This window comes from Trifolium pratense, linkage group LG1, assembly GCF_020283565.1.
Source record: "Trifolium pratense cultivar HEN17-A07 linkage group LG1, ARS_RC_1.1, whole genome shotgun sequence".
Taxonomy (NCBI): domain Eukaryota; kingdom Viridiplantae; phylum Streptophyta; class Magnoliopsida; order Fabales; family Fabaceae; genus Trifolium; species Trifolium pratense.
Genome location: NC_060059.1, coordinates 30306838 through 30325003, shown reverse-complemented (window position 1 = coordinate 30325003; position 18166 = coordinate 30306838). Strand labels below are relative to the sequence as shown.

General features: G+C 31.7%; 1 protein-coding gene across 2 annotated transcripts in view; it reads right to left on the bottom strand.

Annotated features, from left to right (window-relative positions):
• Positions 1 to 134: 134 nt before the first annotated feature.
• The window catches only part of LOC123902839 (ethylene receptor 2-like), an 18040-nt gene continuing 8 nt past the window's right edge, over positions 135 to 18166 (bottom strand). The window contains exons 1-4 of one of the 2 annotated variants that reach the window (XM_045952643.1): positions 4326 to 4365; positions 3815 to 3924; positions 1254 to 3027; positions 135 to 865 (exon numbers count right to left, since the gene is read on the bottom strand). In XM_045952643.1, the coding sequence (XP_045808599.1) occupies positions 305 to 865; positions 1254 to 3002 (2310 nt within the window). In that variant the 5' untranslated portion in view covers positions 3003 to 3027; positions 3815 to 3924; positions 4326 to 4365 and the 3' untranslated portion in view covers positions 135 to 304. Of the gene's footprint in view, positions 866 to 1253; positions 3028 to 3814; positions 3925 to 4325; positions 4366 to 17205 lie in introns of those variants that run through there. The other variant, XM_045952644.1, reaches the window with a different exon arrangement.

Sequence of the window (18166 nt, the reverse complement as noted above, 5' to 3'; positions counted from 1 at the left end):
CGTAAGTTTATCTACTATAAACTAGTTTTTCAACTCTATGTTTTTTTTTTTTCAATCAGAGCAACCATTATAATGTTCAATCATTCAATTTAATTTTGTTTTATAACTTTCTAACTACAGGGATGACAATAGCTAAAAGAAACAAACACTTTGAAAGAAAGGAATTAATTTGTATACCATTTTACATTCATATATATGAAAGTTGTGTGTAAAATCTATAATCTGAAATATTGCTATAAAATGTAATCTAAAGATTGCATTGTATACCATCTTATAAACTACCTATCTAGAATGTGACTGAAAATTAATAACTTGAAGATCCTAATAGGGCCAAATTTCCCTTCAAGATTCTTCGGAGTTCGGCTGCGAATCCTTCTAACAAAACCGGCTTTCGAATAACTCCATTAAATCCAATATGCATACATTTTTCCCACAAATCTTCTTCAGAGCTTGCTGTCAAAGCAATGACGATAGGCCAGTTGCGGCTTTTAAACTTCCGGATCCTCGCAGTAAATTCAAATCCATCTAAATCAGGCAGGTGAAGGTCCAAAAGCACAACTTCAAAGGGAGATGCACCAGCATGTCCAACAAGACTAAGACATTCGAATCCGGAAGAAACAGATGTAACAGAACAACCTAGTTTGCGAAGAAACTTTTGTGTCACTGCTCTATTAACATCGTCATTGTCGGCCAACAAAACTTGCAGACCTCTGAACAATGAATTTGAATTTGACGGCTCTGAAATCTCCCCTGGTTCGGGTATGCTTACCGCGACAGAATGGCGTAATTGAAACCGAAGAGCAAGGGTCATGACTTGTGGAAAGCCTCTAGCATTTGGTACTGAACATATGTTACCTTGCATTGACTGCATATAACATACAAAATCAATGGAGACAAAAATAACTTGCAGAACACAGAAATACTTAAAATAGTTTCAACTACAAACATAGCATACAAATTAATCATCGGAATTTCATGGATCTCTAACAAAATGAATTAAGCCAACAAATCGATCGATGAATAGAATCTATCTAGAATTCTAGATTATAGGCAATTATATCTAATAACTCTAATCCACAATTTATATGTATTTAATCGACAGTTCATATCGCCTGCTAATGAAGCTAAGAGAAAGAAAAAAAATACGAAGACGGAAATTAAATCTTAAGCGCAATATATGTCAATATAGATGAAAATTTGTTTCTAAATAAACTTATGAGCTATATATACACAACCGATGTTAAATTTCTCACCCGGATTATCTTCTTGCAAATGCTGAAGCTCATCCTTTCCTCGAACGTGGGATCACTCATACGCATCTTACCTGCAAGTTGGCCTGAAGAAACTGAGGTCTCCAACTCCGAATCACTGCTATTTATTCTTACATCAAATCTAATATGCACATCACCGCTAGACGAGCTTGGTCTCCAAGTTGCATATCCATGTTCAGTCCTTCCTCGGCTTCCAGATTCCGCAAACACTCGAAACACGAGAATCCCTCCACCATGATTACCGTCTATTAGGTTCCCAACCATATGCAAAATCACTTGAAAAACCCTCTTTTCGTCGCCGATAACATGGTTAGGCAAAGACTTATCAACCTCAACCTTAAAACCTAAACCTTTACATAAACTCATACACTTTGCAATGCAAGTTGCTTCTTTTAACATATTATGTAAACCAAAAGATTTCATCTCCAAAGGAAATCTTCCACTTCCACCATCTCTCTCCGAATTGTCCATAGCATCGTTCATTAAGTTTGATAAGACGCCGCTTGTCCTTACCATTGAATCCACAATAAGTTTCTGTTCATTCTTCAAATTCTCATCTTGCATCATTGAGAGCAAACCCATAACTGAATGCATTGGCCGTCCCATTCCATTGCTCATGACTTTCTGAAAAACCGCTCTAGCCTCACTCGCCAGCATAGCATTCATTTTCTCCAGTTGCAATGCTCGGTTTTGCTCCTCCAATTTCTCTTTTATAAGTTGCGATTCTTCGAGAATCGCAGCATGAGAAAGAGCAACGGCCACCTGATCAGCAACAACTTTAATTATCTCCAATTCTTGATTGCTCCAAGATCTAGCCTCCTCACTAGGAAGTACCAATACAAGTATCGCATAACACGCCTGCGTTAGCTCCGGCGTTCCACCTTTGAAGTCACAAACCCGAAGCATTGGCATTCGAATCGCAGCAACAGGTCCTGCATCAACAGAAACTCCACTACTCGCAGAAGAAAGCTCCGAGTCAGAATCAATTATGTTAACTACATTATCAGCCTTAACTCTCACAACATCCGGATTTGTAATCACTATAGAAGAATTAACATTCCTCCCATTCAATTCATGAGTGAGGTTCATCGTGGTTTTCTCAACATTAGGCATCCATACAGCACAGTTTTGCAACCCTAAAGTTTTCGACAATTCAACCAATGTCGTATACAAAATCTTATGTCTATCGAGCGATTTACGAATCTCTTGAGTAAGCATTCTTACATGCATTCCAGCTTCATTCTGTTTCATTATCATACCATACTCAATACCAAGCTCCCTCGTCTTCCGCTTCAACAACAACTCTCTAACCTTCACTTTTAACAGTAAAGGGATCAAAGTGACGAGTGTTATCGCAGTTGCACACGAAACCATAGCAGTGAGGACTTTCAAGACAGTAAGTGTCACCATGATTTGAAAAGTATGGGGTCCATAAGTCCAACTATTGAACAAATGTGTCATTCCACAAAGTACAATAAAAGCTATGAACTGAAAAAGTACCCATTTGAATGGAAAATTTGAGCAACTGATGAAATAAATTAGCTCAACAGGAATTGAAAAATACGCGACCGCGATTAGGAAATCGCCGACTTTCTGACATTCTAGAATCTTCTCAATAGTCCACCAGCTTGTGTCATCATCACAGTTGCATTTAGGAAATCCATCAGAAGTTGCAGATACACATAATAGGAGCAGAAAAATTATGAATCCAAATGCTTTTGATTTATACATTTGATCCAACTTCAATATTTTGTTCCTGTCATTGTCATAACAAACAAAAAGTTCAAACTTATTAAGATCCAAATCATAGAAAACTGAACAGTGTTAGATCTAAAAATAGATAAATAATAATAAAAAAATATAAAATAATTTCCTGAAAGAGAAAGGCACATGAAACCAAATTTAACTAGATTCACTGAATAAATAAATCAATGCAGACCAAAATTAAAATATAGATATCTGCAGAAACACACACACCCCACAATTTTTTATTATAATAAATAAAAAATAAAACCAAACCCAGATTGCAAAATCACATATATTCCAATCAAAATTAGATCTTAATATACTTATACTTACTATTATTAAGATACCAAAACTTAGTTAAAGTAAGACAGATTAATATTCTTAGCACATTAACCCAATCTGCCCAACTCTTTTCAGCACCAAACCAAACACTCATCTGCCACCCATTCATTACTATATACATTAAACAAGTGCAACTATACCCACCATCATCACTTTCATTGGAAGAACTTAAAGAAACCAACTTTTTCATGCAACAAATCCCAACATCTATTATTTCTTTATCTTCCTTCCCTTCCCATTGGGCTATATAGTATATATAGTAATACCTCTGATCTCATATATGAGCAAAAATTCATTTTTTAGATTCATTGAATAACTGATGTATCTGGTTTGTTTTATTGATCAACTGATATAATATAAATCAGATATATCAATTATTCAATGAACCTGAAAAGACCGGAATGAGTATATTAATATAAATATATACTAGTATATTAGAGGTGGAGAGGTTGTACCTGGTTTGGCTTTATGAGCAGAAAATGAGCGACCTCGTGCAGTGTAAACCGGTGAAACAGGAGGTGGAGTGTTGGACTCTTTTTGCGGAAAAAAGGGTTGCTTTTACAATCTACAAAAAAAAAAAATCAAAACTTTAGAGTCACCCAGAAACAGAATGTAAGAAAGAAAATGAAATTTTGTTAGCTACGATAATTATGTTTATATATGCAGCCATGAAATGATCATATTGTAAAACAAGCTTTTAACTTTTAAGTAAATATATATATGTGACATAGTATCTTGGCGCAAACAAATGCGATTGAAGTGTCAATCACATTTATTTCTAAGTTAGTCTGCAACTGCAATTGCGGCCGCGATAGTAATTTTAGACATTTCTATAACATTACAACTCTAATTGTGGTTGCATTGGTTTTATTGGTTTACAACTGCAACTGCAATTGCAATTTAGAACTATATGAGCAATGTTATGTTTGATTGGAAAGGAATGCGAGTGAGTGGCAAACCACAAACCAGGAAACAATAGCGCCCATTGTTTAGTTGAGGAAGAATTGTAATGAAATGACTCAAAATGAGTTTATATATAAAAGTGAGATAGGGATGAGAGAGAAAGAGAAAGAAATGGGTCCACATTCTTACATGAAGAGAATTTGGACGCTTTTTTTTGACCTGAAACGTCTGACTCACCCCATATAATTATGGTTTTTTCTAATTAACCCTCACATAAATTGAGGGTAGGTGCCCTATGATGATGTAGCACCAATGAAATTCATCCACATTTATTTAAGTCAAACATAATTAATTTTTCACCATAAATTATTTTGACTACTTTTATTTTCAATTAATTATATTTTATGTATTATATTCTATGAATTTATATTTTGGACCTAATTACTTTTGATTTGTTTGCTTCTTCAAATTGTATTACGTCTCAAACAACTTTCTTCTTCGCGTAAAAAAAAAACTTTCTTCTTATCGTCAAAAAACTTTCTTATTCTTCTTAATGCTTTCAATCTCTGTCGCAGCCTCCACCACCGTCATGTTAGCATTCTACGGCTCCTCCGCTTTTGTGTTATCCGATGTCAATCTTTACTGCAGCCTTCGCCACCGATCTACCGGATTTCTTCAAGATTCTAAAACTTGTGATTTTCAATTTCTTAGATGTTATGTTTTTTAGCGTATTTTTTCCTGTTTTTTTTTCCTTATTTTTTCCTGTTATGTCATAGAATGTGATTCCTATTCATCGTCATTTTGTTTTTATTTTCTTTGGTTGTCCATATCGGGAAAAAATTGAAAACAAAATAGTTTAGAGAAGACAAAACGAAATTTGGAGAAAATTAGGAAGACAAACTAATTCTTGAACTTGTTTAGAAGTAAAAATATAAATAGTTCATCTGAACTAAAAGAAAAGTCGGACCATTGTCGGAAATCATACACACGGGAGCTCGCCCGATCACAAGTGCGGTCTACCTGAAATTTATCCGATCAAAATGAAAAGGTTCGACTATTATAAGAAGACGAACTAACTCTTGAACTTGTTTAGGGTTTAGGGTTTAACTATTGATCACAATTCACAAGTAAAAATATAAATAGTTCATCTGAACTAAAAGAAAGGTCGGACCATTCTCGCAAACCTAAACCTAATTACTTAACCTAATTTTTTTCCCCTCTTTTTTCTAAGATCGACATCATGTCAACCAACGTTAATCTGTGCAATGATTTAAAGAGATTGAAAAAATAAATACTATATACTCCATCTGTTTCAAATTACTTGTCGTTTTAGAAAAAAATAAAATTAAGAAAGTGTATTTTTGCACTTAATTTCTTATTATACCTTATTTTAATTCACCAATAAGCTTAATTTGTTTTTTTCCATGCATTTTATCTTTCCAATAAATTTAATATGTTATGTACCAATAGCATAAATTATTTGTTTTGATTTTTTTTGAAGCATTATTTGATTTCATTTAATAAATGTACAAGTGGAATTGTGTATTTAAATTAGAGATATTAGTTTTTTTTTCTTTGTTGTTTTTGTTCTCTTATTATTTTTATTTAAACTAACATTGATATATATTTATTTTTTCGAGCCTATAACATTGATTTTTTTTTTACTAATAACATTGATATTTTAGAATCAATATATAACATTTAGAAACAAGCATTCAATTATCAAATTAATTCTAATTGTATTTACACATTGTCTAAAATATAATTAAAGAAAACTAGTAACATAAAATATAATTAATTGAAAATAAAAGTAGTCAAAATAATTTATGGTAAAAAATTAATTATGTTTGACTTAAATACACGTGGATGAATTTCATTGATGCCACATCAGCATAGGGCAACTACCCTCAATTTATGTGAGGGTAGAGAAGTAGTCACCTATAATTATTTATCCGTGTTTCATATTATATTTCTTTGACTAATTTTTTTTTTTTTTGGGTTTGTTTAACATGTAGTATAATGTTACACATGTTTTTTTTTAAAAAATTTATAATGTTAGACATGTTAAAACAATTAAAAATAGTAATTTTTTTTTGTAAAATAAAGGTGAAAAGTCCCAAACAAAAAAACTTCTTAGCTTATTGAAGGGAAAACCGGTCAACCAAAGTTAATGTATCTAGTTCAAATTTTTAATCAAATACATCAAATTTCTTTAACCAATTTTCCCTTATATTTTGGGACGGAGGCAATGTTACACAAACATTCATAGCCATACAAGCCTCAAATATGTTGTTAACAAACATATATTTGAAGCTCTCTAGGAGGAGTCTAGAAGGAAGAGAGTTACTAAAATTAGCAAGCCAATCTACACTTCTATTTTTCTCGTGCCAAGTATGAGACAAAATGACTTGCCAACTCAAAGTAAGAAGATGTCTAATGTGTAGCACCAAAGTGGGGGTGCTTCCATTGAACTTAACTTTATCAGTCACCATATCTATCTGCATTTTAGAATCACTTTCAACATGGAGATGAGTGATTTCGTGCCTCCAAGCAAGGTTCATTCCTAAGTACATGCGACACATCTCTGCATGAAGCGCATGCATCAGAAGATTCAATTTTTTGAGAGTAGCCCTTGATTCACTTGCCATTCGAGTCCCTTAACAAACCTCCACACCCACCAGACCCAACCTATCATTTTGAGATCCATCATAGTTGAGTTTGATCCACCCTTCTTGAGGACTTTTTCAACCAATGTAGATAGTGTCACTTTTTTTATTGATTCTGAGGTCCTGAGAACTCCCTTCAATCTCTTTTGCCGCCTTGAGAGTAGTAAAATTTGGGTCATGCGGGCGTTGAAAGCCTTCTTCAAAAAATTGATTTGTTTTTTCAGTGATTTTTTATTAAAAAATAACAATTATTTATTAAAAATTTATGTATTTAATAGAAAATGCACAAGTTCCAATTCAAATTAACTATTTCGAAGGGAGTATTATTTAAAACCATTAAAGAGTTTATTGAAGCACTCCTTAGCTTTTTTTTCTTTTTTTTTATAAAAAAAAAACACCTTTAATCTCTTGGTAGAATCTCTCAATGATCAAAATCGATCACTTCCCGATTAAACAATTAGAAACTAAAGTATAATTCATCCGTCCCAAAATATAAGGAAAAATTGGTCAAACAGACTTGTAGTGTACTATGATGGTAAACATTTCATACTCTCTCCGTCCCATATTATAAGAATTTTTTTTCACACTTATTAAGAAAAGTTGAATATGATAATTTGAAGTATGACTTTTTGTGTTTTTCTTGAAATAAGTTTAATTGGAAGATGTAAAAAGAATTTTTATTGGTTATTGATTATGGAGAAAAGAAGAAAGAGAGTAAATTAAATGCAATTTGCATTAAATTTCATGAGAATAAGTAAAAGTAAATCTTGAAAAATGATAAAAGTTAATGATTTTTGCTTATAATTTGGGACAAGAAAAAGTGATATTTTTTTTATTATAATATGGGACTGAGGGAGTATTATTTGTCTCCTTGAAAATGTTTATACTTCTTTTACCATTTCATTTACCTATTTTCCTCTCTCTCTCTATATATATATATATACTCCCCAGTCCCAATATATAAGACATTTTTCTAAGATTTTGTTGTCCCATTTTATAGGACTCTTTTTAAAGTTCAAGGTGCATTAATTAAATTTTCAGAAAAATGTCTCTAGTAAAATGAAGAGAAATAAAATATTATAGTGGATTCCTCCTGGATTGGTATCCCCAAGAATAGGTGTGTGTACACTGAACGGAGTTAACAAACCTACTATGTCTTTTATTATTCTGCACTTTATTATTATTCTGTTTGTCTGTTGTGTTACATATATAGACAACTGTTGTAGCATCTGTCATATCACTTGTCCACTGAGTATCAGGAATTTCAAAATATATTCCTTTTTGCAATCATTTTTCCATTAAAGTTATTCTTGTTATATATTAATGTCTTTCCTTCATGTTATTCATTATGTAACCATCTCAAAAATTGATTTGAGTTGCGCTTAAACTTTTTCATCCATACACACTTCTTTTGTTGCAAATTTTGATCATGTCTCACAATTTAACTGAAACCAATCTTGCTATTCATTGTTCTTGAAGGAAGGAAGTAATATTGGTGATTAGTTTTTCATACCTAGATTGTCTCTGACAACATCTGACGTAAGAATTCATTTTAAATTTCAACGGATTTCCTTTAATCCTTTCTTTTACGTTGACTATTAATAAGAGTCAGAGAAAATATTTAAGCATTTTGGGATATATTTCCATCACCGGTGTTTTCACATGGTCAATTGTATGTTATGATTTCATGAGTTACTTCTAGAAAAGAATTAAAAATATTGATTATCGGCGAAGACAATAAAAATACAAATAATTAAAACTTAAAATGTAGTCTATAAAGAAGTATTCATCTAACCCTTTTTGAAATGCATTAGTAACCCTTTTCGACTAAGATTTAGCCTATATATATATATATATATATATATATATATATATATATATATATATATATATATATATATATATATATATATATGGCTAAATTGTAGTTTTGATCCCCCAAGTTTCCTAATTGTACGATTTTCGTCCCTTTTGTTTCAAACGAGCGATTTTAGTCCCCCCATTTGCATTTTCTGGTCCTTGTTAACTATTTTGACCAAAAAATTTATAGGTTGTCCAATATCATTAAGACATGTGTCAAAAAAATCCATTTCAATCTTCAAAAGATATTAATTGAAAAATAAGGCGCGCTTCTTAGGTGACATATGTTGTACGCACACACTACATCATCTTGGTCCAACATCTGGCTATTGTTTGTTTTTGCAAAATTGTAGTGAACATACGAAACCCAATCAACCATAGTTAGTGCTTCGCTAACTTATCGGCAGAATGATTACCTTCGAGGAAGATATGCCATCGAGTAATCAAAAGACCCAACATCAAACAATTAAACCAACATTTATGGAGATACCGTGGTATGATGTTTGGTAATTCAAACGCTCTAAGGGATGTTGTAGAATCACTCTCAATCCATAAATAGTTCCAACCACGACGACTAGCAATTTCCGTGGCTATTATGATCGCGAACATTTCAACAAATAGAACTGAAACCTGTCCAAAATTCTTAGCAAAAGGTCCAGACGAATTAGACATATAATCATGGAACAAACCTCCACAAGCAGCTGTAGTCGGCGTGCCCATAACATATTCGTCTATGTTTGCCTTCAACCAACTTATCAAACGAGCATTCCATAAAACAAGCGTAACCTTGAGGGCATTCCGAATATCTAGATCAAAACAAGCGTAATCTATGATCAAAACAATCCTTAAGCAGATGTTTGACCATCAAATTTAGGAGTCAAAATTGTGCTATCTAGGTTTAGGAGTTTACCTAAATTTGAACAAAGCAAAAATATGGTGGATCAAGAGGCCTTCTTAAGGGAAAGTGTAGAGAAAGACCGTTATCAATTGACGAAAAAAAAGGAGGAAAATAGGGGAAGGAAATAGCCAATATAATTGATCATTACATTATAAAAAAAATAGGCACTTGTATTAATATATGAGTAGAAATATATCTATCGTAGAAATTACAAAAAAACAGGAGCGCGTATTAATATATGAGTAGAAATATAGCTCTCGTAGGAATTACAAAAAATAGGTACGCGTATTAATATATGAGTAGAAATATAGGTCCGCGTAGAAATTATAAAAAATTAAACACGTGTATTAATATATGAGTAGAAATATAGGCCAATGTAAAAATTATAAAACAGTAGACACGCGTATTAATATATGAATAAAAATATAGGTTCTCGTAAATATTACAAATAAGTAGGCATGCGTATTAAAATACTCTCTCCGTCCCAATTTATAAGAGAAAAAATGCCCTTTTTTTTGTCCCAAATCTACAATATAAGAAAAGAACATACATATGAAATTCCCAATTTGCCCCTTTTTCATTTTTTGACACATAATCAATTCAGGGTTATTTTGTGTCTTTATTAAAAAAAGTTAGTAGAAAAATGCTAAAAAAATTCTTAGTAGGATTCAAACCCTTAACCTTTTAGTTACACTTCTTATTACATTTACCACTAAGCCATATGAATTAATTTGTTATATTTTTGGAACCATCTACAATATAAGAAAAGAACATACATATGAAATTCCCAATTTGCCCCTTTTTCATTTTTTGACACATAATCAATTCAGGGTTATTTTGTGTCTTTATTAAAAAAAGTTAGTAGAAAAATGCTAAAAAAATTCTTAGTAGGATTCAAACCCTTAACCTTTTAGTTACACTTCTTATTACATTTACCACTAAGCCATATGAATTAATTTGTTATATTTTTGGAACCAAAGGAGAAGTGTTTATTTTTTTTTTCTTTTTTATAATAAGAGAGTAAAATTCGTGTACAAATAAAATGAGAGATTCAATGAAATTCTTTATTTCAACGTCATAAGTGCATTATACCAAATAAGACAACAAATGTATGGTTTTTTCTTTTTTTACAATATAGAGGTATATGGTGTTGTTTCCATTTATTTATGATATTTTATTTGAGTCCAACCCTTTCTTCAGTGTAATTTTATCATTTATTGTTTATGTTTTGTATTTTAGATTCACTCAACTTGATTTATGGACTTCAACCCAATATTTAATTAAGTTAATTTTCAATTTGTAGTTCAACTCAATAAATTTAATTAATTTAATACAAGAATATGGTGACAGAAAAACTGAAAAACTGAAAAACTGAAAAACTCCCGTAAAATAATGGTGAGACAAAAACAATAAAAATTATCAGTTACCTCAAGAGGATTATTCTCTACAGTTGCGCGCGAATGATACATTTAGTTAAAAAATCCGTAAAAATTAAATACAAAGTTATAGTTGAAAAATAAATGACATTTTTTAGATTTTTTTTTTTAAAGATTTTTTGTTGTTGATATAAGGACTAATATTTTTTTTAACAAACCAAAATGAGATATATTAACATAGACAACCTCCCCAACACAAGACGTACTAAGGTAGACTACAAAAGTTTACAAAGAGTCAGAGAAACAAAACCATAAACAAATCACACAAGAAAGATATGACTTTCGTTCTTATGAGATTTTTCTATGCGGAACAAAATTATTGGAGAAAAAATAGGACTAAAATATTATGTTGCCTATTTTTTTTAATAATTTTACGGGTTATATTCATATTAATATGGGAACCTAATTTTTTTGGATATATCCACAGGTCTTATATTTTTACTCATATATTAGTAAAGTTGTTTATTTTTTTTACAATTTTACGAGTTATAGTCATATATTAATATGAGGACATAATCTTTTTTGTTAATTCTACGGAATCTATGTTTTTTTCCTCTTTTTTTTAGACTAACAACAAACAATATTCATTTATTCAAGTAAGTAGAGTACGTGTCAATCTGCACTGAATCTGAATCGGAGCAAATCTGCAAATCTGAACAAAACAAACATCGTACTACAACAGAATTAAACCGAACACCGTAGCATGACGCGAACTCAAACAAAAAACTCTGCACTAAGACGGGATTAAAACAACATCAGACAAGAACAACAAAAGAAAACTCAAATGAAACATAAAAATGTGTGAAAATCACTTGTCTAAATAAAAATATATATAAAACAAACTAAAATGAATTTTATTATTAATAATGAGTCCTGATTGGCACAAGGTGTGCCAAACAAAACAACAACATTTTATATCATACACGTACGCAGGGCCAGGGCCTATGTTTTTACTCTTATTAATAAAATTTCTAATTTTTAACTATTTTTTGTGAACTTATATTTATACTCATATATTAATATACGATCACCTAATCTTTTGTGTGGTTTATGCGGGACCTATGTTTTTTACTCATATTAATACGTTTGTCCGTTCTTTTATAACATCTACGGAACCTATAAAATACTCATATATTAATATGGAAACTTTTTTTTTGTGATTTATACGGGACTTATACTTTTATTTATATATTAATTAAGTTGTCTATTTTGTTTTTCAATTTTACGGATTATACTCATATTTAATACGGTGACCTAATTATTTTGATGATTTTTGTGAGACCTATATTTTCACTAACATATTAGCAAGGTTACCTATTTTTTAATAATTTTAAAAGGATATATTTATACTCATATATTTAATACAGGGACATAATTTTTTTGTGATTTTTACAAGGCCTATGTTTTTACTAATATATTAATAAGGTAGCCTATTTTTCCATAATTTCTACATTATCATTTATATTCAAATATTAATACAGAGACATAAGGTTTCTTTTGTGATAGTTTTTAATTTTTTAATCTACTACCCAATAAATTACTATTTTATGTTATCAAGTGAGGAGCGGCAACGCCGCGACTCCCGTGCGGACGCACGGGTGTTCTGCTAGTTATAAGGGAAAAAAATTCAAATTTGACCAATTTAATTTTGAAGTTCCAAAAATACCCCTTGTTATATTTTCCAAAACAATTAATTATTAGGATTGTAGTGCTACTAGTATACAGTAATACCTTGATAACAACGGCTATTTGACCGTCACTTTAGAAAGAGTGGCGGTTTGAACGGCCGGTAATATACTGATGACTGCGGCAGTTTGAAACAGCTAGTAAAGGTGGAAGCGGCAGCAGTTTGCCTAGAACCGTTGCTATTTGATAGTTGTTGTTCTCCTTTTTTCTTGTAGTGTCAGCAGTTTTTTGGTCAAAATAGTCAACATGGACCTAGAAATGCAAAAGGGGGCAAATGTGGGCGACCAAAATCGCTCGTTTCGAAACTAGGGGTCCAAAATCGCACAATTAGGAAATGTGTGGGACCAAACCTAATATATATATATATATATATATATATATATATATATATATGTATATATATATATATATATATATATATATATATATCCAACTACGACATTGGTGAATCTCCATATTTTGTATTGTAATTAATAAGTGGTTTTTACTTTATAATAAGACCTGCAAAAAGACACAAATATAACCTACTCAAGATTGAGTATCTATAGTAATCACAAGGTTGAGTATAGTATATAATTAATTTTTTATTATATGCATTCATGTTATAAAATCTTATTGAAGACATAAATAAAAAATCAATCAAGAAATTATCAGAAATCACCTATGTAATGTATTTCAAGAAAGAAGAAAAAAACTATATAAATTACTATGTGAACAAAAAGTTTCAGAGGTCATTTCCACCAAAACATACATTAGGTTGTTTGGTAACTTGAGAAGATTTTAAGGTCACAAATTTGGCAACACAAACCACTCTCATTCGAATATCAAGCCTTACCTAATATGTATGTTTCATGTATCGATCCATATTTTATCAATGGATTTGTACGTGTGTGTATTAATCTATTATGAATCCATCTATTGATATTTACCATAGATTCCATTTCAATAACTCAGGAATCAATATATCACCTTAATTAATTATAATGTTCATTTGTACGGATAAATTCAATGAAGAAATGAAAGAATTAATATTAATTGTAGATTTATATAACCACCTACCCACAATTTCCTCAAAAAGAAGACTAAGCCATGTTATGTACAAATCATGTTTTGATCTATTTGGCTTCACGTTAGACATATATATACTTGTTTAGCTTGGCCAAGCTCATTGTAGGACTAAAGGTAAAACAGACATCAATTTTGAGAAAACAAAATTAAAATGAAATTCTTAATAGTGGTTTCTTTGGCACTATGAAGCATCCTTCTGATAACTGTCTCTACATATGATTCACCGAGGGAGCCATTATTTTCTACAATGTTTGTGTTTGAAAATTCATTAGTGGATGGGAATAACAACAAGTGATATACCAATAGCCAATTATATGCCTTATTACAACATTGATTTTCCAAGGGATCATCGAAGTCCAACTGGTAGATTTTCCAACGGAAAAACAATAATAAATTTTCTAGGTAACCTACTTCCATTGGAGAAGTCGTTTACTGAGAAAATCTATAATTGTTTTCCCGTTAGAAAATATGCAGTATGTGTAACGACCCAAATTTATTATTCACTATTTAAGTGTTTAATTATTTGGTGATGTGGTTTTCAAGTAAGATAGTAACTTTAAGTTATTTATCGAGAGTTTTAGTTAACGCGCGAGTTAGTGAGAGTTAACGCAAGTTGGGCCAAGCTATTGGGCTTGAGGCCCAATGGGCCTTGGCATGTGAGGGGCGCCCATATAGGGCAAGGTAGAAAGAGAAATATCATTATTTCTCTTCTTGGGAAGTAGAGAGAAGGAAGAGAAGAGGAGCTAGGGCAAGAGCTTGGAGGAGAGATTCTAGGAGCAATCGTTGAGCTTTCGTCGGATTAAGGTAAGAGAGTAGATTTCATATTCGTGGGTGACTCGAGGAAGGGGAGAATGTCGATTTCTCCTCACCCGAACTTCCTCCACCCCATTTTCGTTTTAGTTGTGAATGGATTTTCTTAATGGAAATCGATTCTAAGGTTCATAACATGTTTAACATGCTCTTACCATGATGTATGAACGAATCTATTGGATAAAAATGGGATTTATAGAGGATTAAACTCAAGAACATTGTGTTCTTGAGTGTTTTGAGTAAAAGTGGTAAATCTTTACTTTTTCGTAGTAAAAATGGTAGATCGGTGAAATGAACCCTCCTTTTGCGTTTAGATATGTTTGTTGCACTTGAATACAAACTCATTTGGGGTTTATAACATGAAAAATGGGATTTTTGGGTGAATTTAGGTGGAAATCGCATGTTTTGAGCATTTCTGGCAGGAGCTGTTCGCTACGGCTCGCTACAGCTCGCCACGAGCATGAGTTCCACTGGTGTGGTTCGCTACAGCTCGCTAAGCCTTCGCTCAGCGAACAGGGCAGGTTCGCTACGGCTCGCTAAGCCCTCGCTCAGCCACCGTGACAGCACAGCACTTTGCTGTTTTGAAATTTGAAGGGCTTTGAGGGTTCCAATATGTTATATTATGTATTTTACCCAGTTTTTCGCGTAGATTCCGATTCCGGAGTTTGTTTTATGATAAAATGCATGCTTAATACACTTTACTTATATTATTAGTATTGTGTTAAAAATGTGATTAAATGTATTGTATGTGTTGATGATTGTTGATGATGTTTGTTAAATATCAAAGAAGTATATTAATGTGTTAATCAACTTAATAAAGAAGGATATTAGGATTATGTGATTCTAATAAAGAAGGATATCGAATTATGTTATTCGATAAAGACGTATATTTAGGTATAGTGTTATCTTAATAAAGACGAAATGTTGGATAGTGTTCCACATTTATAAATGACGAGCTTAATGCTATATGTGATTGTTGATGTGAGAATATTCATGAAAACATACATGCATTCATGAATTATATTAGGGATATTGGATATTCCAATAAAGAAGGATATCAGATTATATTTATCCGATAAAGAAGGATATTAGAGGTGAGATACTCTAATAAAGACGATGGTACCACATGCATAAGATATGTCTAGGGGACATAGCATGAAGATTGTGGCATTAGATTGCATTAGGATATGTGTACATTATTTGATATTTGATATGTGACACATATGTTTGCATTTATGTGATAATTGTTAAGTGACACATATTTTGCTAAGTGGGCTTATTTCTATTCGTTGAAGTGATGTTTGATTATAATGATCTAGAACTTACAATTGAATGATAGATGATGATGTATGTGTATAATGTATGATTATGCATGTTTTATGAAGAAGTGTTTAAGTACCATTTACTTACACTTGTATATTTTGAGTATGTTGTCTAACTCTCTTTTATGTGTTATGTGCTGGACCGTTGGGGGTCCAGATTTTACAGGATATGTGTGTTTCGTTGTTCAAGTCTTTGGTGAAGCTCTGCTCTGATTGGGAAATGGGAAAGGGGGTTGTATATAGTATATAGAGTCATTCATGACTCATGTATTTAGATTGGAAAAATATATCTTTTATAAGAGAATTTATATTGTATAAAACGAGTTTTTATTAAATAATCATGTTAGTATTATTTTGTAAAGAGGAGTGTAATACCTAGAACTAATATTCTATAACTTAAATTGCAATTTTCCGTCGCGTATTATGAAAAAGATTTATTAAAGGTAGAATTACTTAAATAATGGGTTCGGGTGTTACAGTAGGACTCGATGATCCCCTAGAAAATCAATGTCGTAAGGTATAAAGTTGGCGTTTGCTATAGAGTGAAGCTTGTTGTTATTCCCGTTTTACACTAATGAATCTCGTAACACAAATATCGCATAAAATAATGGCTCCCTCTCGGCGAACCATATGCACAGACAATTATCAAAAGCGTGCTTCATAGTGCCAAAAGAAACCACTAACAAGCATTCCATTTTAATTTTGGTTTCTCAAATTTGATGTAAGCTAAGTTTTACTTTAAGGCCTTTAATGAGCCTGATCAAACCCATCATGTATTTATATGCCTAAGATGAAGACAAACAGATATATAATGTGATTTATAATAACTATTTACTCAACCAAATTAATTTTATAGGTGATTAAACAAGTTTCACAATAATAGCAATCATTGAGTGCTATAAATAAAATTTGTTGCTGCAATTGTTAAATGCACCTCTTAATGAATTAGGACAGACTTTTTTTGTTTTTCTAAAATGTTTTTAAAAAAAAAACAAAATTTCAAAACAAAAAATCTGAAAACTGCATTAATTGAGAGTTACTTTCTGGTAGCATATCAAAAAATTATTTTTAAATATAAACAATGAAAAAAAAAATAGAAAAAAATCCTACGATTCTCAAAAGAGTTTCGAGAAACAGAAAAAAAAACAACAAAAAAAAACTTTGTAAAGAATACTGTAAAAAGTAAGAGAATCTCACATTTATGTCCTTTCATTTTGAGATGAGTTCAATGAGTTGTTGTGAGTTAAATTAGTTGTTTCTCTGAATATTATTCATCAATTTTAGCTTCATTTTCTCTTTGCAATCAGTGTATATTCTGCTCTCTGTCAGAGTATGTAACTCTTCCCTTCGCTTCACTCATGCTGTTCTTTGCTCTATGAAGATGAAAATTGTGGATCTGAGAGGGATATATTTTAGTTTTTTAGTAAATGAATTGGGTGATGAAATAGGGTAAAAATATGGGATCTAAATGAAGCCAGGAGGTACTGCTATACATAATTTCTTAGAACTTATAAATAGGGAAAAGAACAAGATTTTCCTTCCTGGGTTTAGTTTGGTTTTTAGCTTTTTGTCTTTCTGGGTACTGGTGGACATCAGTCGGTCCAATCAGAATCGAGCTCAAAATCCCAAACCGAGTAAATCGTTGGTTGAAGTATTACTAACCATTCCCATCCGTTTAGAGGGTTCGGTTACGGCAGATTCGATTCATCAAATTCGACGAATGGAAGGGTGGTTTGTATCAGATTTAAGAGTACAAATAAATCTTAAATAGATCCATAAAATTGATAGATTCAGAACTATGTCAGATGTTCAAAAACAAAAGAAACTCAAAAATATTGATAGATCCAAACTATGTCTGGTGTATTTTTGAGAAACAGAAAAAATTTATTAAAAGATATCTATGGGTACAACAAGTACACCAAAGAAGCTAAAAAGGGTACAGAAAGTTGAACAACATCGACAGAGCAAAACGCTCTACACTACAACACAAGAGCAACATACAGATCTAACGTCGACCAAAAAGATATTGATGCACAAAACGATGAATAAGAGCAAAGGACTGACAAACTGAGAAGAGGAAGAGGAAGAGAAAATGTTTGAAGAAGGAAGAGAAACTTGAGTTAGATAGAGCGAGACATAGAATGAGTTTGGAGGAGAA